The 25,746-nt window shown below is 40.4% G+C and overlaps 1 protein-coding gene across 2 annotated transcripts; it reads left to right on the top strand.

Moving 5' to 3' along the window:
- Window positions 1–6,192: 6,192 nt before the first annotated feature.
- LOC100299783 (PRAME family member 8) lies at window positions 6,193–23,876 on the top strand. Of its 2 annotated transcripts, XM_059875788.1 has the most exons (5): window positions 6,193–6,275; window positions 6,548–6,602; window positions 20,364–20,674; window positions 21,030–21,602; window positions 22,952–23,876. In XM_059875788.1, exons 3-5 carry the CDS (start codon window positions 20,388–20,390, stop codon window positions 23,502–23,504), a joined length of 1,413 nt encoding a protein of 470 aa, XP_059731771.1. In that variant the 5' UTR covers window positions 6,193–6,275; window positions 6,548–6,602; window positions 20,364–20,387; the 3' UTR covers window positions 23,505–23,876. The 2 variants fall into 2 exon arrangements, with proteins under 2 accessions (XP_059731771.1, XP_024832367.1); XM_024976599.2 differs by lacking the exon at window positions 6,193–6,275 and having other exon boundaries at window positions 6,418–6,602.
- Window positions 23,877–25,746: the final 1,870 nt, after the last annotated feature.

The raw sequence follows: 25,746 nt of genomic DNA, 5'->3' as shown, positions 1-25,746 counted from the left end.
GTCTTAGTCAATATAACAATGTATCTTGCTCGAGGACATGTTTCTCCTTAACAAGAACCTTCTGACTAATCCTGTCATCTTAAAATGTATATTATGGGAGTGGGTCTGGTAAAATCTTTCTATTGTTCATTTTAATCTTGTTAATTTAAGATGTATCTTGTAGGAATGGGTCTCATAAAAGTATATAAGGCCTTGATAAAACTAGCTAGGGGGGCACTCTCCATACCCCTTCTGATGTCTGTGTCAGAAGCTTTCTCTGTCCCTTTTCTTATTTTATTAAAACTCTGCTACACAAATGTTCTTGAGTGATCAAGCCTGGTCCCTCATCCTAAAGCTAAATCTTCTTTGGAGATCATGAATCCAACATCATTCACTGTAAGCTATCAAAATCATGAACTCCTTACTGCCAAATTCAGACGTAAATTGAATAAAGTAGGGAAAACCATTAAACCATTCATGTATGACCTAAATCAAATCCCATACACTTTTACAGTGGAAGTGACAAATAGATTCAAGGGATTAGATTTGATAGACAGAGTGCCTGAACTATGGACAGAGGTTTGTGACATTGTATAGGAGACAGTGATCAAGACCATCCCCAAGAAAAAGAAATTAAAAAAGGCAAAATGATTGTCTGAGGAGGCCTTACAAATAGCTAAGAAAAGAAGAGAGGCTAAAGATAAAGGCGAAAAGGAAAGACATACCCATCTGAATGCAGAGTTCCAAAGAATAGCAAGGAGAGATAAGAAAGCTTTCCTAGGTGATCAAAGCAAAGAAATAGAGGAAAATAATAAAATTGGAAAGACTAGAGATCTCTTCAAAAACATCAGAGATACCAAGGGAACATTTCATGCAAAGATGGGTGAAATAAAGAACAGAAATGGTATGGACCTAACAGAATCAGAAGACATTAAGAAGATGTGTCAAGAATACACAGAAGTACTATACAAAAAAAGATCTTAAAGACCCAGATAACCACAATGGTATGATCACTCACCTAGAGCCAGACATTCTGGAGTGAGAAGTCAAATGGGCCTTAGGAAACATCACTATGAACAAAGCTAGTGAAGGTGATGGAATTCCAGTTGAGCTATTTCAAATGCTGAAAGATGATGCTGTGAAAGTGCTGCACTCAATATGCCAGCAAATTTGGAAAACTCACAGCGGCCACAGACTGGAAAAGGTCAGTTTTCATTCTAATCCCAAAGAAAGGCAATGCCAAAGAATGTTCAGACTACCACACAATTGTACTCATCTCACATGCGAGCAAAGTAATGCTCAAGATTCTCTAAGCCAGGCTTCAATAGTATGTGAACCGTGAACTTCCAGATGTTCAAGTTGGATTTAGAAAAGGCAGAGGAACCAGAGATCAAATTGCAAAAATCTGTTGTATCATAGAAAAAGCAAGAGAGTTCCATAAAAACATCTATTTCGGCTTTATTGACTATGCCAAAGTCTTTGACTGTGTGGATCACAATAAACTGTGGAATATACTTCAAGAGATGGGAATACCAGAACACCTGACCTGCCTCCTGAGAAATCTGTATGCAGGTCAAGAAGCAACAGTTAGAGCCAGACATGGAACAATGGACTAGTTTCAAACTGGGAAAGGAGTATGTTAGGCTGTATATTGTCACCCTGCTTATTTAACTTGATAAATGATATGCCCTGCATATCATTCACTTGATATGCAGGGCATATCATGTGAAATGCTGGGCTGGATGAAGCACAAGCTAGAATCAAGATTGCAGGAAGAAACATCAATAACCTCAGATATGCAGATGACACCACCCGTAAGGCAGAAAGCAAAGAGGAACTAAAGAGCCTATTGATGAAAGTTAAAGAGGAGAGTGAAAAAACTGGCTTAAAACTCAACATTCAAAAAATGAAGATCATGGAATCCAATCCCATCACTTCATGGCAAATAGAAGAGGGAAACAAGGGAAACAGTGACAGACTATTTTTTTTTTTGGGGGGGGTGGTGCATGCCAAAATCACTGCAGATGGTGACTGCAGCCATGAAATTAAAAGATGCTTGCTCCTTGGAAGAAAAGCTATGACCAACATAGATAGCATATTAAAAAGCAGAGACATTACTTTGCTGACAAAGGTCTGTCTAGTCAAAGCTGTGGTTCTTCCAGTAGTCATGTATAGATGTGAGAGGTGGATGACAAGGAAAGCTGAGCGCTGAAGCACTGATGCTTTTGAACTGTGGTGTTGGAGAAGGGTCTTGAGAGTCCCTTGGACTACAAGGAGATCCAACCAGTCCATCCTAAAGGAAATCAGTCCTGAATATTCATTGGAAGAACTGATGCTGAAGCTGAAACTCCAATACTTTGGCCACCTGATGCAAAGAACTGACTCATTTGAAAAGACCCTGATGCTGGGAAGGATTGAGGGCAGGAGTAGAAGGGGACGGCAGAGGATGAGATGTTTGGATAGCATCATTGACTCAATGGACATGAGTTTGAGCAAGCTCTAGGAGTTGGTGATGGACAGGAAAGTCTGGCTTGATGCAGTCCATGAGGTTGCAAAGAGTCAGACATGACTGAGTGACTGAACTGAGTATGTAATCTGGCACCCATTTTCCAAGAACTAATTGGTTGGTTTCTCCCCAGGTGCCTGAAGTTCCCCTTGGACAGCCTGTCAATAACCAAGTGCCGGCTTACAGAATCAGACTTGACCCACGTGTCCCAGAGCCCAGACATCAGTCAGCTCAAGAGCCTGGATCTCAGCGGTGTCACCATGACTGACTTTCGGCCTGAGCCCCTCCAAGTTCTGCTGCAGAAAGTCGCAGCCACCCTCCAGGAACTGGACTTAGATGTGTGTGGGATCACAGACTCCCAGCTGGAGGCCTTCCTGCCTGCCCTGAGCTGCTGCTCCTAGCTCAGGTCCTTCAGCCTGTGTGGGAACCTCCTGTCCACGGCCATCATAGAGAAGCTGCTGCGACACACCGCTGTGCTGTCCTGTTTAAGGCCAGAGCGCTATCCTGCCCCTCAGGAGAGTTACAAACCTTGGGGTGTTCTCCTGGAAGCGAGACTTGCCCGGCTTCGGGCTCAGCTGTTGGAGATTCTCAGAGACTTGGGACATCCCAGGATCATCTGGATAAGTCTCAGCCCCTGTCCTCCCTGTGGTGAGGATGTATGCCATCACATGGAGCCCATTGTACACAGCTGTCCTGCCCCTGCCTAGGGGGTTGCCTCTATCAGAAGCTTTCTTCTGTGCTCTTGGAGACTGAAATCTAGAATGGTTTCAGGAATATGCACAATATGAATGGGAGAAGGAAAGGTGATAGTGGTGGGGGATGGTGCAGGATTGCAGGGCAAACGTAGACTCTGGGAGGGGATTGGACTTTCAGGGACATGTTCTTCTAGAATCTGTTATGAACCTGGGTGGATACACACCGGAAACCCAAATGTGGTTCAGTTAACCCTGGGGATACTGTTGTGAAGAAATTGTCAGGAATAAAGAGATCCTCCTGGTGACCTGAACAGGAAGGAAATCTAAAACGAGAGTGGATAAATGTATTGATATGACTGATTCTTTTTGTTGTAAAGCAAGAAACTAATGTGACATTGTAAAGCTAATCTCCAGTAAAAATTATTAAACAATAAATAAAGAAACACTCATGGAAGACCAACTGCTATCCTCCATGATATATTCTGTGTTCAATTTATGCCTCAGCTATCTCCAGTTACTGATTAAAAAAGGCACATTGTCCATGATTCAAAACCTTATCAATCCTATAATTTATTCATTCTCTAAGACAGAATAAAGAAATTGTTCTTGGGGCATTGCTTGTGTGTGTGTGTGTGTGTGTGTGTGTGTGTGTGTGTGTGTGTGTTTGTGTTTAGTCAATCAGTCGTGCCTGACTCTTTGGGACCCCATGGACTGTAGCCCACCAGGCTGTTCTGTTCATGGGATTAGCCAGGAGAGAATACTGGAGTGGGCAGGCATTCCTTTTTCCAGGGGATCTTCCCAACCCAGGGATCGAACCTAGGTCTCCTACACTGCAGGCAGATTCTTTACCATCTGAGCCACAATGTAAGCCCCCTGAGGCAACTCTTACCTCCTGGATTATTTATTTGTCTGTTCAGTGGTTTAATAGACACAAAAGGGAACATACTCAGTGTGCAATGAACTATTGGAATGAAGAGCTCTTAGCAGGGCTCTTACTGCTGATTCAAGCCTTCACTTTGGGCGTGGGTATTCTTCATGCTTCTACCAGTCAGTGTATACATCACAGTTTTTTGCCACTGTGTGTGCTTTAGTGCCAAAGGAAAGGTCCCCACTTCTGCAAGATGTTTTCCCTACATCCAAAAAGGTCGAGACTGGTTCTCACTGTTTCATGCCTGTCATGGGTAAGTAGTGGTCCTTATTGATATAATTGAGTTGTGGCCAGACATGCAAATTCCTTTTAACAAAATGCTAAAATAACAAAACATTTAACATGGACTTTTTATTTCCATACCACATTTCAGTATTGTATCATTTTGGGTGGTTGGTCACATCAGAATTGGCTGTTAATTCCCATTACAATTCCAGTTCCTCTCTATCAGAAAAGTCAAAGACAGCTTGTCTGGTTATCAGAATTTTCAAATATATAATAAATATATGTTATGTTTTACAAATAACTCAGAGTGGGCACTCCCTATCCTAGTTCATCATCCTCAAATTCAACCAACTACATATGATGTAGACCAAATTCACTGTTAAAAAGAAATCCTCATCTAAGTTAGTCTGAGCAGTTCAACCATGTTGAACTTATTCAAGATTCACCTGTCATATAGACAGGTAAAGAGAGGCTTATATGGTTATAGAGGCTTAATAGTCCCACTGTCTGCTGTCTGTTGCCTAGAGAACTAGAACAAAGTGTGGTTTCGTTCAGACCTTATCTTAAGTTTGAAAAACAATGGAAGTGATGGTGTAGCACTAAGTCAAGGCTAAAGGCCTGAGAACAAAGGCACCACTTGTGTATGTCCTGGAGTTTCAAGGTTCAGGAATCAGAAGCTCCAGTATTCATGGCTAAAGAGAGGGAGAGGGAGAGCAGTAGCCCTTGTTCCCTCAGGCCCCCACAGGATAAGACGATGCCCTCCCACACTGGTGAGGGCTGATCTCTTGACTCCGTCTACTGAGTCCATGCTCTTCTCCTCCAAGAATTCCCTTTCAGATTCCCCCAGAATTAGTGTTTGATCTGAGATCTTGGCATCTCATCTCACAATGAAGCTGACACATAAATTTAATCCTCACAGGGTGTCTAAACAAAATGCAACCAAATAAAGTTTCCCCGCTAAGGATTCAGAGGCTGCAATTGTTTATTCTGAGGAAGAGGGGCATATAGGGCTGGGATATAGCTCATAGGCAGAGCTTTGTTTTCCCCACGATGAATATAATGATGCACACACTGTTTATGGGATTTTTAGTAGGATCCAGTGAGATATTACTTGTTGAGGACTTGGCTCAGGAGTTGTTGAGCAAGAGCTCCTTATTGTGTAAGAACTCCATAATGCTTTTTTTCCTCCCAAGCTTCTCCCTCCTAGTGAATAGCATAAGTCTTTATCCTTCTACTGCTTACAATGCGGAGGAAAGCAAAACCCAGAGACTGATATTGGACTCACGTATTACATGTGGTCACCAATACATGATGGTTCACTTAAGGTGATCCAGTAGCTTGTGAAGGGGGGATGGGGGTGGGAGGAAATAAGAGACTGGATTCATCTTCAGTGACAGACATTCTGAGCTCTAGGTCTCCTAGGCCATCTGCTGGTAGATCATAGAAATGGTCACCTGCTGGTAGAAGATAGAAATCAATTTTCTGTTCAAGATGGTATACTTTAGAATTTTTAATAATTCTTGACATCGTGGAACTTCCCTGGTGGTCCACTGGGTACGACTCCATGCTCCCAATTCAGGGGCCCTGGGTTCAATACCTGGTTAGGGAAATAGATCGCATATCCCGCAACTAAATATTCGCCTGCCACAACTAAAAGATGCCTCAGGGGCACAAGGGAGAGCAAAGATCCTGCATGCATGATTAAGACCCAGCACAGCCAAATAATCAAAATAATAAATATATTTTAAAAAATTGGGCTGTCCTGTACATGCCACTTGAGTACAAATATTTGCACAGTGATGTAAACCTCCAATCCAGCAGATGTCGCCATTCCCCAGGGTCGTAGCCGAGGAGCTGGTCGGGAATGCAAGAAGCAGCCATCTTCCACGTTTGCCACCCTTCGCGTGAACAAGGGAACAAGATTTGACCCCAGAGAGCTGAGGTGCATATGAAAGGAATGGATTCAGTGAGCCCAGGGGCTTGTATCTTGCCATACATACAATGTTAAATTCCTTATCTTGATATCTTTTTTTTTTTTTTTTCCCTCACAATAATCTTTGATGTTACTGCCTGCTCCCTTTGTTACAAACTTGTAAATAGCCTGACTCCCCCTCCTGCCTCCTTGGAGCAGTTTTCTCAGAGCCTCTGAGATGCTGTCTCCTGGGCTTGGGTCCTAAACATTCCGAACCAAGTAAAATAATTCTCTACTTTCAGGTGGTGACTTTCAGGTGTTTTAGTCGACAGTTTTCATCTAACGCCTGGAACTCAGGTGAGTGGGGACAGGACACTGTGGGTTGGGGAAAGGTCTTGGAAGAGCATGTAAAATGACAAGAAATGCACAACTTAAAATGTGACAAATATGTTTTACTTGGTGACTTGACAGAAGATTATGGCCAGAAAGGTGGCTTCTCAGATTGCTCTGAGGAACTAAAAGTTATAAGGAGGAAAAAAAGTTGTATGGGAAAGCCAGATTATGTAAAGTCATTTCCTGAAAAAACATTCGGAAAACATCAAAAGATTACTTCATATGATAAAAATGATACATCTCAATGATTTTCATGCTTTTTAAAAATTGTTATTTATTTATGTTCTTTTTGAGGGGGGCGGGGAGGCTGTACGGGGTCTTCTTTGCTGAGTGCAGCCTTTCTCTTGTTCTGGCAAGCAGGGGCTACTCTCTAGTTGAAATGCATTGGTTTCTCATTTTGCTGGCTTCTTTCATTGCAGAGCATGGGCTCCAGGGCATGTGGGCTTCAGTAGTCACAGGTCTCAGGCTATAGTCGAGTGCTCAGGAGTTATGGAGCGTGGGTTTAGTTCCTCCACAGCATATGGAATCTTCCCAGACCAGGGTTCCAAGCTGTATCCCTTGCACTGACAGGTGGATTCTTTTATTTTTTTTTTAATTTGTTTTTTCATTGAAGCATAATTTCTTTACAGAATTTTGTTGCTTTTCTGTCAAACCTCAACATGAATCAGCCACAGGTATACGCATGTCTCCTCCCTTTAGAACCTCGCTCCCATTTCCCACCCCATCTTAGCCTTCTAGGGTGATACAGAGGCCCTGTTTGAGTTCCCTGAAACATACAGCAAATTCCTATTGGCTATCTATTTTACATATGGTAATGTAAGTTTACATGTTACTCTCTCCATTCGTCTCACCCTCTCTTCCCCTCTCCTCATGTCCATAAGTCTGTTCTCTATGTCTGTTTCTCCTTTGCTGCCCTGCAAATAAATTCTTTGATGCCATCTTTCTAGATTCTGTATATATGCATTAGTATACAATATTTATCTTTCTCTTTCTGACTTACTTCACTCAGTATAATAGGCTCTAGTTTAATCCATCTCGTTAGAACTGATTCAAATGCGTTCCTTTTTATGGCTGAGTAATATTCCATTGTGTATATGTACCACAACTTCTTTATCCTTTCATCTGTTGATGGACATCTAGGTTGCTTCCATGCTCTAGCTATTGTAAATAGGGCTTCAGTGAACATTGGAGTACGTATGTCTTTTTCAATTTTGGTTTCCTCAGGGTATATGCCCAGGAGTGGGATTGCTGGGTCATATGGTGGTTTTATTCCTAATTTTTTTAATGGAATCTCCATACCATCTTCCATAGTGGCTGTATCAATTTACATTCCCACCAGCAGTGCAAGAGGGTTCCCTTTTTTCTATAACCTCTCCAGCATTTATTGTTTGTAGACTTTTTGATGATGGCCATTCTGACTGTTGTGAGGTGATGTCTCATTGTAGTTTTGATTTTCATTTCTCTAATAATGAGTGTTGTTGAGCATCTTTTCATGTGTTTATTAGTCATATGTATGTCTTCTTTGGAAAAATGTCTGTTCAGGTCTTTTCCCCACTTTTTGATTGGATTGTTTGTTTTTCTGGTTTTGAGTTGTATGAGCTGTTTATGTATTTTGGAAATTAATCCTTTGTCAGTTGTTTCATTTGCTATTATTTTCTCCCATTCTGTGGGTTGTCTTTTCACCTTGCTTATAATTTCCTTTGCTGTGCATAAGCTTTTAAGTTTAATCAGGTCCCAACTGCTTACTTTTGTTTCTATTTCCATCACTCTAGGAGGTGGGTCATAGTGGATCTTGCTTTGATTTATGTCATTGAGTCTTCTGCCTATGTTTTCCTCTAAGAGTTTTATACTTCTGGTCTTACATTTAGGTCTTTAATCTGTTTTGAGTTTATGTTTGTGTATGATGTTAGGAAGTGTTCTAATATCATTCTTTTACATGTCACTGTACAGTTTTCCCAGAACCACTTATTGAAGAGGCTGTCTTTGCCCTATTGTATATTCTTGCCTCCTGTGTCAAAAATAAGGTACCCATAGGTGCATGGGTTTATTTCTGGGCTTTCTATCTTGTTCCATTGGTCTATATTTCTGTTTTTGTGCCAGTACCATACTGTTTTGATGATTGTAGCTTTGTAGAATAATCTGAAATCAGAAAGGTTGATTCCTCCACCTCCAATCTTCTTTCTCAAGAATGCTTTGGCTATTTGGGGTCTTCTGTGTTTCAATATAAATTTTGACTTATTTTTTTCTAGTTTTGTTAAAAGTGGCATTGGTAATTTGATAGGGGTCTCATTGAATCTATAGATTGCGTTTGAATCTATAGTATACTCATTTTCACAATACTGATTCTTCCTAACCAGGAATATCTCTCCATCTTTTATGTCATCTTTGATTTCTTTCATCAGTGTCTTATAATTTTCTGCATACAGTTATTTTGTCTCCTTGGGTAGGTTTATTCCTAGATATTTTAATCTTTTTGTTGCAAGGTGAATGGGATTGATTTCTTAATTTCTCTTTCTGATTTTTCATTGTTAGAATATAGGAATGCAAGTGATTTCTGTGTATTGATTTTGTATCCTGTGACTTTGCTAAATTCACTCTTTAGCTCTAGTAATTTTCTGATTAGGGTTTTCTATGCACAGTGTCATGTTACCTGCAAACAGGTGAGAGCTTTACTTCTTCTTTTCTGATCTGGATTCCTTTTATTTCTTTTTCTTCTCTGAATGCTTTAGCTATGACTTCCAGAACTATGTTGAATATTAGTGGTGAAAGTGGACATGCTTATCTTGTTCCTGATCTTAGGGGGAATGGTTTCATTTTTTCACCACTGAGAATAATGTTTGCTGTAGGCTCTTCATATATGACCTTTACTATGTTGAGGTAGGTTCCTTCTATGCCCATTTTTTGAAGAGTTTTCATCATAAATGGGTGCTGAATTTTGTCAAAGCCTTTTTCTGCATTATTGAGATTATCATATGGTTTTTATCTTTCAATTTGTTAATATGGTGTATCACATTGATTTGCATATGTTGAAGAATCCTTGCATCCCTGGAATAAACCCAACTTGATCATGGTGTATGAGCTTTTTGATGTGTTGCTGAATTCTGTTTGCTAAGATTTTGTTGAGGATTTTTGAATCTATGTTCATCAGTGATACTGGCTTGTAGTTTTCTTTTTTGTGTGTGTTATCTTTGTCTGGTTTTAGTATCTGGGTGATGGTGGCCTCCTAGAATGAGTTTGGAAGTGTTCCTTCCTCTGTAATTTTTGGAAAGAGTTTTAGAAGGATAGGCATTAGCTCTTCTCTAAATGCTTGATAGAATTCTCCTGTGAAGCTATCTGGTTCTGGGCTTTTGTTTTTTGGGAAATTTTTGATCACAGTTTCAATTTCAGTGCTTATAATTGGGTTGTCCCTAATTTCTATTTCTTCCTGGTTTAGTCTTGCAAGATTGAACTTTTCTAAGAATCTGTCCATTTCTTCCAGGTTATCCATTTTATTGCCATATAGTTGTTCATAATAGTCTCTTATAATCCTTTGTATTTCTGCATTGTCTGTTGTAACCTCTCCTTTTTCATTTCTAATTTTGTTGATTTGATTCTTCTCTCTTTTTTGCTTGAGGAGTCTGGCTAAAAGTTTGTCAATTTTATTTATCTTCTCAAAGAACCAGCTTTTAGTTTTATTAATCTTTACTGTTGTTTCTTTCATTTCTTTTTCATGTATTTCTGCTCATATCTTTATGATTTCTTTTCTTCTACTAATTTTGGGTTTTTGTTCTTCTTTTTCCAATTGTTTTAGGTGTAAAGTTAGGTTGTCTATTCGATGTTTTTCTTGTTTCTTGAGGTAGGATTGTATTACTATAAACTTCCCTCTTAGAACTGCTTTTGCTGCATCCCATAGGTTTTGAGTTGTCTTGTTTTCATTGTCATGTTTTTCTATGAATTTTTTTATTTCCTTTTGGATTTCTTCAATAACGTGTTCATTATTTAGAAATGTATTGTTTAATCTCCATGAGTTTGTGATTTTTACAGGTTTTTTTTCTTGTAATTGATATCTAGTTTCATAGCATTGTGGTCAGAAAAGATGCTTGATATGATTTCAATTTTATTAAATTTACTGAGGTTTGATTTGTGACCCAAGATGTATTCTATTCTAGAGAAAGTTCCATGAGCATTTGAGAAGGTATATTCATCTGCATTTGGATGGAATGTCCTGAAGATATCAATGAGATCCATCTTGTCTAATCTATCATATAAGACTTGTGGGTCCTTATTAATTTTCTATCTTGATGATCTGTCCATTGATATGAGTTGGGTGTTAAAGTCTCCTACTATTGCTGTGTTACTATCAATTTCTCCTTTTATGTCTGTTAGTGTTTGTCTTATGTATTGAGGTGCTCCTATGTTGGGTGCATCAGTTCAGTTCAGTTCAGTTGCTCAGTCATATCTGACTCTTTGTGACCCCATGAACCGCAGCATGCCAGGCCTCCCTGTCCATCACCAACTCCCGGAGTTCACCCAAACTCATGTGCATTGAGTCAATGATGCCATCCAACCATCTCATCCTCTGTCGTCCCCTTCTCCTCCTGCCCTCAATCTTTCCCAGCATCAGGGTCTTTTCAAATGAGTCAGCTCTTCGCATCAGGTAGCCAAATTATTGAAGTTTCAGCTTCAATGTCAGTCCTTCCAATGAACACCCATGACTGATCTCTTTTAGAATGGACTGGTTGGATCTCCTTGCAGTCCAAGGGACTCTCAAAAGTCTTCTCCAGCACCACAGTTCAAAATCATCAATTCTTCGGTGCTCAGCCTTCTTCACAGTCCAACTCTCTCACATCCATACATGACCACAGGAAAAACCATAGCCTTGACTAGATGGACCTTTGTTGGCAAAGTAATGTCTCTGCTTTTGAATATGCTATCTAGGTTGGTCATAACTTTCCTTCCAAGGAGTAAGTGTCTTTTAATTTCATGGCTGCAATCACCATCTGCAGTGATTTTGGAGCCCCCCAAAATAAAGTCAGCCACTGTTTCCACTGTTTCCCCATCTATTTGCCACGAAGTGATGGGACTGGATGTCATGATCTTAGTTTTCTGAATATTGAGCTTTAAGCCAACTTTTTCACTCTCCCCTTTCACTTTCATAAAGAGGCTCTTTAGTTCTTTTTCACTTTCTGCCATAAGGGTGGTGTCATCTGCATATCTGAGGTTATTGATATTTCTCCTGGCAATCCTGACTCCAGCTTGAGCTTCTTCCAGCCCAGTGTTTCTCATGATGTACTCTGCATATAAGTTAAATAAGCAGGGTGACAATATACAGCCTTGACGTACTCCTTTTCCTATTTGGAACCAGTCTGTTGTTCCATGTTCAGTTCTAATTGTTGCTTCCTGACCTTCATACAGATTTCTCAAGAGGCAGGTCAGGTGATCTGGTATTCCTATCTCTTTCAGAATTTTCTACAGTTTATTGTGATCCACACAGTCAAAAGTTTTGGCATAGTCAATAAAGCAGAAATTGATGTTTTTTTTTGGAACTCGCTTGCTTTTTCGATGATCCAGCAGATGTTGGCAATTTGGTCTCTGGTTCCTCTGCCTTTTCTAAAACCAGCTTGAACATCTGGAAGTTCATGGTTCACATATTTCTGAAGCCTGGCTTGGAGAATTTTGAGCATTACTTTACTAGCGTGTGAGATGACTGCAATTGTGAGGTAGTTTGAGCATTCTTTGGCATTGCCTTTCTTTGGGACTAGAATGAAAACTGACCTTTTCCAGTCCTGTGGCCACTGCTGAGTTTTCCAAATTTGCTGACATATTGAGTTCAGAACTTTCAAAGCATCATCTTTCAGGATTTGAAATAGCTCAACTGGAATTCCATCACCTCCACTGGCTTTGTTCATAGTGATGCTTCCTAAGGCCCACCTGTCTTCCCATTCCAGGATGTCTGGCTCTAGGTGAGTGATCACAGCATCATGATTATCTGTGTCATGAACATCTTTTTTGTATAGTTTTTCTGTGTATTTTTGCTACCTCTTCTTAATATCTTCTGCTTCTGTTAGGTCCATAGCATAGATATTTACAATTGTTATGTCTTCCTCTTGGATTGATCCCTTGATCATTATGTAGCGTTCTTCCTTATCTCTTGTAATCTTTATTTTAAGGTCTACTTTTTCTGATATGATGATTGCTACTCCAGCTTTCTTTTGCTTTTCATTTGCATGGAATATATTTTTCCATCCTCTCACTTTCAGTGTGTGTATGTCTTTAGGTCTGAAGTGGGTTTCTTATAAACAGCATATATGTGTGTCTTGTTTTTGTATCCATTCAGCCTGTCTCCATTTACATTTAAAGTGATTTTATATGTGTGTGTATATATATATATATGTATACATATTTGTTTCTATTGCCTTATTCTTAATTGTTTGAGCTTTGTTTTTGTAGATCTTTTTCTTCTTTTGTATTTTCTGACACTATAACTCCCTTTAACATTTGTTGTAAAGCTGGTTTGGTGGTTCTGAATTCTGTTAACTTTTGCTTGTCTGAAAAGCTGTTTATTTTGAATGAGATCCTTTTGAATGAGATCAATTTTGAATGAGATCCTTTCAGTAGAGTAATCTTGGGTATAGATTTTCCCCTTTCAGTACTTTAAATATGTCCTGCCAATCCATTCTGGCCTGCAGAGTTTCTGCTGAATAATCAGCTGTTAAATTTATGGGGTTTCCCTTGTATGTTGCTTGTTGCTTTTCCTTTGTTGCTTTTAATATTCTTTCTTTGTGTTTAATCTTTGTTAGTTTGATTAGTATGTATCTTGGCATGTTTCTCCTTGGGTTTATCCTGTATGTGACTCTTTGCACCTCTTGGACTTGATTGACTATTTCCTTTTCCATGTTGGGGAAATTTTCAACTATAATCTCTTCAAAAATTTTCTCATACCCTTTCTTTTTCTCTTCTTCTTCTGGGACCCCTATAATTTGAATGTTGGTACATTTAATATTGTCCCAGAGATCTCTGAGACTATTCTCAGTTCTTTTCATTCTTTTTACTTTATTCTCCTCTTCAGCAGTTATTTTCACCATTTCATCTTACAGCTCACTGATTTATTCTTCTGCTTCAGATATTCTTCTATTTATTCTTTCTAGAGTATTTTTAATTTCTGTACTTGTGTTGTTTGTCTGTGTATGTTTAGTCTTTAGTTCTTCTAGGTCTTTGTTAATTGGCAGGTGAATTCTTAACCACTGGAACACCAGGGAAGTTCCTTTTCATGCTTTTTTTATGTATGGAAAGAGGCAGGAGCCTGAACTTACTGAAGTCCATGTGATATATATATCAATATGAATATGATATGCATTAGCAAAAGTCTGGACTTATTGAAGTCCATATGATATGCATATGGCCCATATCCATATGATACACATCTTAACTACCTCAGGACACCATCCTGTTTTCTCCTGCTTGAATTCCCCTTGGGGCATACTGTTTTGGGGGCAGCTGCAGTGGATGATGGCCTTTTGGCTTCAATATCCTTTGTTTACTGAAATAGCAACTGAAATATTTGTCTCTAAGGAAAAGCTTAAGAGAAGACTGGAAGTGGAGATGAGTTTTTCAGTCACTCAGTCATGTCCAACTCTTTTCAACCCCATGGAATTATCTTTCACCATCTTGCAGAGTTTGTCACACTCATGTCCACTGAGTCAGTGATGCCATCCAACCATCTCATCCTCTGTCTCCCCCTTCTCCTCCTGCCTTCAATCCTTCCCAGCATCAGAGTCTTTTCCAGTGAATCAGCTCTTTGCATCAGGTGGCCAAAGTATTGGAGCTTGAGCTTCAGCATCAGTCCTTTGAATGAATATTCAGGGTTGATTTCCTTTTGGATTGGCTAGTTTGATCTCCTTGCTGTTGAAGGGACTCTTGAGTCTTCTCTAGCCTCTCATTTTGAAAGCATGAATTCTTCAGCACTCAGCCCTCTTTGTGGTCTAACTCTCACATCTGTACATAGCTACTGGAAAAACCATAGTTTGACTATATGGACTTTGTCAGCAAAGTGACTTCTCTGCCTTGTAATATGCTGTCTGGTTTCTTCATAGCTTTTCTTCCAAGGAGCAATGATCTTTTAATTTTGTGACTGCAGTCACTGTCCACAGTGATTTTGGAGCCCAAGAAAGTAAAGTTTGTCTCTATTTTCATTTTTTCCCCATCTATTTACCATGAAGTGATGGGACTAGATGCCATGATCTTAATTTTTTGAATGTTGAGTTTTAAGCCAGTTTTTTCACTTTCTGCTCTTTCACCTTCATCAAGAAGTTCTTTAATTCCTCTTTGCTTTCTGCCATTATGGTGGTATCATCTGCATATTTGAAGATATTGCTATTTCTTCCAGTAATCTTGATTCCAGCTTGAGCTTCATCCAGCCCTGGATTTCCCATGATGTACTCTCAGATCAGATCAGTCGCTCAGTCTTGTCCGACTCTTTGCAACCCCATGAATCGCAGTATGCCAGGCCTCCCTGTCCATCACCACCTCCCAGAGTTCACTCAGACTCATGTCCATCGAGTCAGTGATGCCATCCAGCCATCTCATCCTCTGTCGTCCCCTTCTCCTGCCTTCAATATTTCCCAGCATCAGGGTCTTTTCCAATGAGTCAACTCTTCGCATGAGTGGCCAAATTACTGGAGTTTCAGCTTCAGCATCATTCCTTCCAAAGAAATCCCAGGGCTGATCTCCTTCAGAATGGACTGGTTGGATTTCCTTGCAGTCCAAGAGACTCTCAAGAGTCTTCTCCAACACCACAGTTCAAAAGCATCAATTCTTCGGTGCTCAGCCTTCTTCACAGTCCAACTCTCACATCCATACATGACCACTGGAAAAACCATAGCCTTGACTAGACGGACCTTTGTTGGCAAAGTAATGTCTCTGCTTTTCAATATGCTATCTAGTTTGGTCATAACTTTTCTTCCAAGCAGTAAGCATCTTTTAATTTCATGGCTGCAGTCACCATCTGCAGTGATTTTGGAGCCCCCCAAAAAATAAAGTCTGACACTGTTTCCACTGTTTCCCCATCCATTTCCCATGAAGTGATGGGACCAGATGCCATGATCTTCATTTCTGAATATTGAGCATTAAGCCAACTTTTTCACTCTCCACTTTCACTTTCATCAAGAGGCTTTTTAGTTCCTCTTCATTTTCTGCCATAAGGGTGGTGTCATCTGCATATCTGAGGATATTGATATTTCTCCCGGCAATCTTGATTCCAGCTTGTGTTTCTTCCAGTCCAGTGTTTTTCATGATGTACTCTGCATAGAAGTTAAATAAGCAGGGTGACAATATACAGCCTTGACGTACTCCTTTTGCTATTTGGAACCAGTCTGTTGTTCCATGTCCAGTTCTAATTGTTGCTTCCTGACCTGTATACAGATTTCTTAAGAGGCAGGTCAGGTGGTCTGGTATTCCCATCTCTTTCAGAATTTTCCACAGTTTATTGTGATCCACACAGTCAAAGGCTTTGGCATAGTCAATAAAGCAGATATAGGTGTTTTCCTGGAACTCTCTTGCTTTTTCGATGATCCAGCAGATGTTGGCAATTTGGTCTCTGGTTCCTTTGCCTTTTCTAAAACCAGCTTGAACATCAGAAAGTTCACAGTTCACGTATTGCTGAAGCCTGGCTTGGAGAATTTTGAGCATTACTTTACTAGCATGTGAGATGAATGCAATTGTGCGGTCGTTTGAGCATTCTTTGGCATTGCCTTTCTTTGGGATTGGAATGAAAACTGACCTTTTCCAGTCCTGTGACCACTGCTGAGTTTTCCAAATTTGCTGACATATTGAGTGCAGCACTTTCACAGCATCATCTTTCAGCATTTGAAATAGCTCAACTGGAATTCCATCACCTCCACTAGCTTTGTTCATAGTGATGCTTTCTGAGGCCCATTTGACTTCACATTCCAGGATGTCTGGCTCTCGGTCAGTGATCACACTATCGTGATTATCTGGGTTGTGAAGATCTTTTTTGTACAGTTCTTCTGTGTATTCTTGCCATGTCTTCTTAATATCTTCTGCTTCTGTTAGGTCCATACCATTTCTGTCCTTTATCGAGCCCATCTTTGCCTGAAATGTTCCCTTGGTATCTCTGATTTTCTGGAAGAGATCTGTAGTCTTTTCCATTCTGTTGTTTTCCTCTATTTCTTTGCATTGATGGCTGAGGAAGGCTTTCTTATCTCTTCTTGCTATTCTTTGGAACTCTGCATTCAGATGCTTATATCTTTCCTTTTCTCCTTTGCTTTTTGCTTCTCTTCTTTTCACAGCTATTTGTAAGGCCTCCACAGACAGCCATTTTGCTTTTTTGCATTTCTTTTCCATGGGGATGGTCTTGATCCCTGTCTCCTGTACAATGTCACGAACCTCAGTCCATAGTTCATCAGGAACTCTGTCTATCAGATCTAGGCCCTTAAGTCTATTTCTCAGTTCTACTGTATAATCATAAGGGATTTGATTTAGGTCATACCTGAATGGTCTAGTGGTTTTCCCTACTATCTTCAATTTCAGTCTGAATTTGATAATAAGGAGTTCATGATCTGAGCCACAGTCAGCTCCTGGTCTTGTTTTTGTTGACTGTATAGAGCTTCTCCATCTGTGGCTGCAAAGAATATAATCAATCTGATTTCGGTGTTGACCATCTGGTGATGTCCATGTGTAGAGTCTTCTCTTGTGTTGTTGGAAGAAGGTGTTTGCTATGACCAGTGCATTTTCTTGGCAAAACTCTATTAGTCTTTGCCCTGCTTCATTCCGTATTCCAAGGCCAAATTTGCCTGTTACTCCAGGTGTTTCTGACTTTCTACTTTTGCATTCCAGTCCCCTATAATGAAAAGGACATCTTTTGTGGATATTAGTCCTAATATCTAATATCGGACACGACTGAGCGACTGAACTGAACTGAACTGATGCCTTTTGTGATGTTGGGTTCAGTGTTGCTACATTTTTCTTTAAATATTTTTCTGCTAAGGGACAGTGGAGAGGAAATTGTGATATAAAACATGGGATTCTTTTCCTCTAGCAACAAATTTTCTTTGTTAAAACACTGTGTGTGGAATATATTTGGCCATCCTATAACCTCTAGTATGAGAAAAGTGGTCAGCAAGGAACTCTAACGTGACTTACAATGACAGGGAAATGAATGTCTTTGTTGTTCTAGACCTGAGACCAATGTTGGTTTGTTAGCCTGATTTTGATGTTGCTGGGGCTGGAATTGCCTTTGCATCCCCACAGTCCTGCCATTCCAGGTATAAAATTTAAATTTCACAAGAAACATTTGCCATTAGCTCTTGAATGGGTATGTATATCATTTTATATGAATAGGATTTTGTTGCAAGTGCTATTCGGTACTTGATGTTTCTTTTTACTTAATGTTATGACCATCTCAAGTCTAATATGACCTAACAGACTCCTTACTTTCTTTCTTCCGTACCTGATCCTTTCCCTTCGTCCTCAATCTTAGTAAGTCACAATTAAATCTTGGAGGTTCCTTGAAGCCTCTGTTATCCTTCTGTTTAAACTTCCCTGTAAGAGCAAAGTGCTTCTGATTCAGCCCCTAGAAAAACCCTGGGCCACTCAAGTGCAACCCCTGACTCGCAGCCAGGTACAGCAAAGTATCCCCTGCTGGTGTCTTGCTCCCTTGTTAATCCTTGCAACATGATCCAGCAGCAACCAGGGGAACTGGGAAATAGACAGCAAATCATGTCTTTACCCTACTCACAAAATAAGTATCAGAATAAGTCAAGCCATATCCATGTAATATCAAAAAATATGTAGAAGAGACCAATGGGATTATGGTTCAGCTCCCAGGATTCCAGGAATATGCCTGGGATTAATTGCTATCTTGGCTGCATCCTCTGTGTGAAGAACCTAAAAGACAAATGGTAGCAGCAGGCACAGTGAAAACAAGGTTAGCTGTGACTGATTCACATTCACCCCACCTGGTCTCTGAGTTCCCAAAGAACCCACAGTGACCACCCTCACTGATTCTCAGGTGTGCAAATGTCCTTCACAGAGTTGGTCATGACTCCTTCCACTCAGATTCTCAGATTTAGTCTTTTCAAGTCAATTTGATGTCCTGAACTCAACATTCTAGCAGGAAACACCCTCAAAGATGACTGTCTCCTCTTAGCCACTCCTGTTTAGTTTCTAAATATCACCCAAAGAAAAGCCTTTAGTGTCCTTCTTTCCAAGAGAAAAACAAACAAACAAAACCACATGCATGAGGCTGTTTGAGTCATTCACAGGGCCCCTTTAGGAAGGGCCACCACCACACTGCCCAGCACCCACCCTTAGTTCTCACAGGATTGACCAGATGTTCTCTGTCAGCAATTAAGCCTGGAGGGCCAGTGACATCTCCAGTTGCAAGCCCCTGTGAATAAACTCATAATCTGCCATTTCCCATATAAGACCTAAGTGTGAACTTGAAACAAATAAGAGTTTATTTTGTTTCCTTTGGAAATAACACCACTGCTTTTATGAAGCTGCTTTAATTCTAGGACATTTAATAATTTTAATTTGGACAAAAATCATGCAACAATGAGGTTTTCCAGACATTGTCTTGGGTTTTGTTTTTTTGTATAATATTTGGGACACATAATCCCTTCCCTTACTCCCACCCAGGAATACAACTATCCATATTAGCAAAACTCAATCCTATTTTGTGGAGTGAACCAATGAAAAAGTCCTAGGTCCCACCCCCTCCCTCAATCATCTGTAGATATACTGTAACCCAATCAGCATTAACCTGAGAGAATTTGTGGAATCTAATCAGGTAATGACTTCTAATTGGAAGTTAGCAGTTGAAAGGAGGGCAGATGTGATTAGAAAGTTCTATAAAAGCCTCAAACACCAAAGAAGAGACTCAGAAACTTCTCAATCTTGAGTCACTGCCTGTGTTCTCCCCCAGGACTGAGGTCTGAGCAGCCCTAGAACCACATCTGAGCCTCAGGGAATAACCTCAGGGAAGATATTCTGCCAATGGTCAGTGTGTACTGACAGGTGGGATGCGATCTGACATGACAGGAAGAGTTTTCCTTTTCTTTTGGTTAAACAAATTAAAGGCTTTCCTTTTGCCTCAAAGTGAAGCTTTGCCTTCATCCTAAACATTTGATTTTGGCTTTGGCTTATATCATTTAAATGTCTTATGAAACAGTTCTTCTTGTTAATAAAAGACATCTAACTATTAGAAATGCTATTTCTTGACATTTAAAGTTTTTACTTTATGCACAAATTGCATTGCTTTTAAAAGGTATCTCCTTAATCCTTCCCAGTAAAGTTAACTTTGGAAACTGAGGACTGAAGCTGTGTTCCACATGAACTTCTTGCCCCATAATTTGGGCTGAACATGATACTTTAAAGGTTTTCACCCAAGAGAAAGGGAGTCAACTTGTTCAGTCTCCTGATACAAAGGTGCAAGAGGGACATGCAGTAAGCAAACAATGGAAGGAAATGGAGGAGCTATTGGTTGCCTTTCTGTCTTCTTGGTACTTGTGAGATTCTCGCTCTAGTGCCAGAAGAGGCAGAGCTATAGCTTAGTGCCACCAAATCTAGCCTGGAAGCCTGACAAACTGAGTTTCTTCCTTTCTGGTTCATCGTTTCCACGGTGATGACTTTGCCTCTGATTTGATTTCCCTGAAGAATGGGGAGAGAGACCACTCTTTGGGTATGACTGACCTGAGAAGGATGCTTTGTTCCCTTGCATTTTCACAGGATTCCATTAAGAGAAGAGTCAGGATGAGTGCTCACAACCCACCCAGACTTGTGAACTTGGCAGCAATGAGCCTGTTGAGAGATGAGGCCTTGGCCATCTGGTCTTTGGAGTATCTGCCCATGGAGCTCTACCCAACACTATTCATGGCCGCCTTCTCTCTCAGACGCAGTGAGACCATGATGGCCATGGTGCAAACCTGGCCCTTTGCCCGCCTGCCTCTAGGGGGGCTGATGAAGAAGCCTCACCAAGAAACCTTAGAAGCAGTGCTGGATGGACTTGATGTCCTGCTGGCCCAGAAGGTTCAGCCCAGGTGAGTCTGATCCAGGTAGCCTGGCAGGGTCTTGGGTGTCCTGGAAGGGACTGCCGGTGTCAGGGAGAGTGAATGACCAAAGGGCAGACCAGAGACTTCTGAAAAAGCTCAGAAGCCTTGAGCACTGCTGAGATCACATTGGGAAATACCTTGCAAAAGTGTACTAGGAAGGATGGAAGACGAAAAGGACTGGAGGAAAGTGAGCAAGAGAGGAAAGAGAAAAGACAGAAGGTGATATCAGGAATGTGAAGTCAAAGCAAAGATGGGAAGTTAGAATGTTGCCTAAATTCTGAGGCTGTAGTTTCATTCAGTGTACATTTTAAAGACTCTCACCCGATCTTCTGTTTCCCCATAGGAAGTGCAAACTGCGGGTGCTGGACTTGAGAAATACTGGCCAGGACTTCTGGAACATGTGGTCTGGAGACAAGTACCATGTGACCTCAAGTTCACTTATGGCATCAGTGGCTAAGGACATGCCAAGGACAAAGCACTCCTTGGCTCCCTTGGAGATGTACGTAGATCTTTGTCTCAAGGAAAATACCTGGGGCAAATGTATCACCTACCTCTTCACGTGGGTGGAGCAGCGGAAAGGCTCCATACACTTGTGCTGTAAGAAGATGAAGATTGTTTCAAGGTCCAGGGAAACTATTAAGAAAGTTTTCCGAATAGTGAAGCTGGACTGTATCCAGGAGGTGGACTTGAATTTCACCCAGAAGCTGTCCTCCCTGGCCAAGTTTGCTCCTCTCCTGGGCAAGATGAGAAATGTTCAGAAACTCCTTCTCTCCCCCATTCATGGGTCTGCTGCTGAGGAACAGGACCATCAGGCTCTTCTGCAATTTACTTCTCAGATCCTCAGACTGCAGTACCTCCGCTATCTCCGTATGGAAGGTCCATCTTTCCTTGAAGGCCGCCTGAACCAGATGCTCAGGTGAGGGGACCAGCCCTGGTTGAACAACAGTGAACACAATAGTAAAGTATCAAGCGCATTGTCTCATTTGGTGCTGTACTGTGAAGTGTGGTAGCACATAAGTGGAGCAATCAAGGTGTGAGAAAGCTGGTATAGAAGTTCTGGAAAGAGACATCAGGTTAGGAAGCTACAAATTAGGAGGCATAGGTGTAGTGCGGGCATGTATGTGATTTCTTCTTTGGGAAGAGATATCTCTGTTCGATGACAGGTTATGAAGATGGCATTGACAAGGAAAAACCTAGATCAAGCTAAAAGAACCTTGAAAGCTCTTTTTCCTCATCTATCAAGCAGAGTTCAACATACTCCACTTCCTTAGGAGGATGAATGAAGATAATGGAATGCACTAGAATATGCTCAGTAGAGAGCCTGAGACAGAGTCTCCATCAAGTGTGGACACTACTTGATTTTAGTACTGGGAGATGAGATAAACATGTTTTAATTCAGATCCCTTCAGTCCATGCTTGGGTTCCAAATGCCTAAATCTCTGGCCGGGTGAGGCACTTGGAAGATGTGTAGAAACAGTAAGACCCCACACCATGCCCTGGGGTTGCCAATCTTCAGCGACTCCCATCTGGGCATCATCTACATACCTTCTATCCTGTTCACTCTCCTTTTGTCTCTGCTTCATTACTATCATCTCCAGAATCATGCATTTCCAGTATATTATTTAGTTACATTATATGCAACCCAAGACCATCTTTACAGATTGGGACTTTAAAAGTAATGAAGCAGAGACAAAAGGAGAGTGAACAATGATAGAAAGTTTGTAGATGATGCCCGGATGAGAGTTGCTGAAGTCTGGCAGCCCCAGGGCATGGTGTGGGGTCTTATTGTTTACACACGTCCTCCAAGTGCCTCACCTGGCCAGAGATACAGGCATCTGGAGCCCAAGCATGGACTGAAGGGATCTGAATTAAAACATGTTTATCTCATCTCCCAGTACTAAAATTAAGTAGTGTCCACACTTGGAGACTCTGTCTCAGGCTCTCTACTGAGCATATTCTAGTGCATTCCATTATCTTCATTCATCTTCCTAAGGAAGTGGAGTATGTTGTACTCTGCTTGATAGATGAGGAAAAAAGAGCTTTCAAGGTTCTTTTTTTTTTTTTCAAGATTCTTTTAGCTTGATCTAGTCACACATGAAAATTGCAGGACTCAGCCTGGAATGGGTCTGGGCATTCTGGATATTGAATTTTATCACATGGTAACAACAACTTGGTTTCAGGCCAGTCATTTACCTCTCAAGTGGAGGTCACTTATCACTCTGGTTTCCCAGAACTAATTACTTGTTTTTTATCTTTTTCCTCCAGATGCCTGAAGATCCCCTTGTACAACATCTCAATAACCAACTGCCTGCTTACAGAATTAGACTTGACCCATCTGTCCCAGAGTCCGAAAATCTGTCAGCTAAAGGGCCTGAATCTGAGTGGTGTTACCCTGACCAACTTTTGTCCCAAGCTCATCCAAGGCCTGCTAGAGAAAGTTGCGGATACTCTTGAAGAGCTGAACTTAAACCTGTGTGGGATCACGGACTCCCTCCTCACGGCTCTTGTGCCTGCCCTAAGCTGCTGCTCCCAGCTCAGGGTCTTCAGCATATGTGGAAACCTCATCTCCATGGCTGTCCTGCAGAGTCTCCTGCGTCACACTGATGGGTTGTCTGCTTTACGTCTAGAGTTTTATCCTGCCCCTCGGGAGAGTTACAGCTCTCTGGGTATTCTTAACCAGGAGAGACTTGCCCAACTAAAAGCTGAGCTTTGGCAGCTCCTTACAGACTTAGGACATCCCAGGAAGATTTGGATTAGCCCCAGCCCCTGTCCTTACTGTGGTGAGGACGTATGTGATCATCTGAGTCCCAATGCATAATACTGTAATACCTTGCCTAGCTGGTTGCCTCTATCAGAAGCTTTCTTCTGGACACTTGGAAACTGAAATCTAGTAGATAGGTATATTATGAAGGGAAAATACACCCATGATTTCTGATACCAGCTCAGTGTCATTGAGAAAAGCAAACGTGACCCAGCAAGGGTGCAGGATTCTAGAAGCATATGTTGACTTGGGGAGTTTGGGATTTATTTAGAGACATGTTTATGGAGTCAAATATGAACCTAAGTTTCTGGAGGTTCAGTTTGAGACACACATGTTTGAGTTATTTCTGTATGCACAATTGTAGAAATGATCAGAAATAAAGAGACCTTCAGTGTAAATGAATAAATGCTGACCATGATATTATTCTGATTTCTGTGTTTACATCTCATGGATCTCTAGTTACTGATGGTGGTGAGGGAAGCACTTTGTTGACCATGATCTGAAACTCCATCATTCCCTAGTTATATTTTCCCTTTCACTTTCTTTACTTAGTTCTGTGGGTTAATACAAACAACAAAGGAAACATATTCAGTGGTCCTCAACAACACATCTCTGTCATGGGTGGGAACTGATATGCACGTTCCTATGAGAAAAATTCTAAAATCATACAGGCATGAAACATGGTTTTATTACATTTATACTACATTTCAGAAGTATATCTTTTGAATGCTAGTTCATGTCAATAAAAGTTTCATTTTATTTCCATAACACTTATTAGTCTTCCTTATTGAGGAAGATTAGTATAGCATGTTTTGACATTAGCATATCAGGTTGTATAATAAAATAGCTGTAATACACAACATATAACTTATACTTATCCATCTGTTTCCGCAGCTCCCCACTATCTGCTTCAATCAGCTGCAGATCCATTATAACATATTTATTAAAATTCTCTGGATCTCCTGTTTTACTAGTCTATTATGATGCAGAAAATATTTCCCCTTGTTCCCTCTTCTCATATCTAGAGTTGCACTATTATATTCTCTATATGGTTGTAGATACAATTGATGGCCTTAAGATATTTAGCTATGTCTGAAGCCAGGGTTTCCATTGGGTATTGCAGGAGACACTAATTTTATACACTAGATGGGCTATAAGATATATAGCTCACTACATTTATAAATTCATTAGTGTAATGTGAGGAGATATAACACAGTGAGGAGAGACACAAGACATAAATAAATTGAAAACAAGTTAGGACAAATTAAAGAATGACTAGTGAAATGAGTCATCGTCTGGTGGCAGTAATTCATCAAGTTCACAGAGGAGCCTGCTGGAGAAGCCAAATTCTGCAGGAATCAGGTAGAAAGAAAAAGATAAATGCTTCATCTTCGTTTACAAAGGCATAGGTTATGAATTTGTTGCAGGTAAAAAGAAAAGTTTTGTGGAAAGCAAAGTTTATTATTAGCATGTGTAAGTACCATTGAGCTGAAGTTGGCAGCATAAATAATGCTTTCCAAACCAGTTTTTGATTTGTTCATTTGTTTTAAAATAAGGTACAAAGGTTAGTTATTACATGGATGCATTTTTCTCCACTTTCTATTTTTTTTTTTTTAAATATATGTCCCAAAGTGGCTTTTAATAGAAGTTCTCTAGGGGTGGGAGGTAGGTTCAAGAGGGAGGGAATATATGTATGTTTATGGCTGATTCATGTTGCTGTACAGAAACCACAACATTGTAAAGAAATTATTCTAACATACAGGGTTATCATTATAACCCTGTATGTGAGACAGCAAAAGAGACACAGAGGTATAGAACAGTCTTTTGGACTCCGTGGGAGAGGGAGAGGGTGGGATGATTTGGGAGAATGGCATTGAAACATGTATAATATCATATAAGAAACGAATCACCAGTCCAGGTTTGATGCAGAATACAGAATGCTTGGGCTGGTGCACTGGCATAACCCAGAGGGATGGTATGGGGAGAGAGGTGGGAGGGGGGTTCGGGATGGGGAACACGTGTACACCCATGGCAGATTCATGTTGATGTATGGCAAAACTGATACAATATTGTAAAGTAATTAGCCTCCAATTAAATAAATTTAAATTTAAAAAATTAAGAAAAGAAAATGCAGAAACACCAAAAAAAAAGAAATTATTCTCCAAATTAAAATACAATTTTAAAAGAAAGTGAGATCATATTCTTTGCAACTAATGGAATCTTGAAACACAATATCATTTGTACAAAAGTAAAATGCATATTCTCAAAAGTAAAATTTAAAAAATTCTCTAAAGTTTTC

The sequence above is a fragment of the Bos taurus genome, chromosome 16 (genome assembly GCF_002263795.3).
Source record: "Bos taurus isolate L1 Dominette 01449 registration number 42190680 breed Hereford chromosome 16, ARS-UCD2.0, whole genome shotgun sequence".
NCBI classification, from domain to species: domain Eukaryota; kingdom Metazoa; phylum Chordata; class Mammalia; order Artiodactyla; family Bovidae; genus Bos; species Bos taurus.
This window is presented reverse-complemented; position numbering and strand designations above follow the sequence as displayed.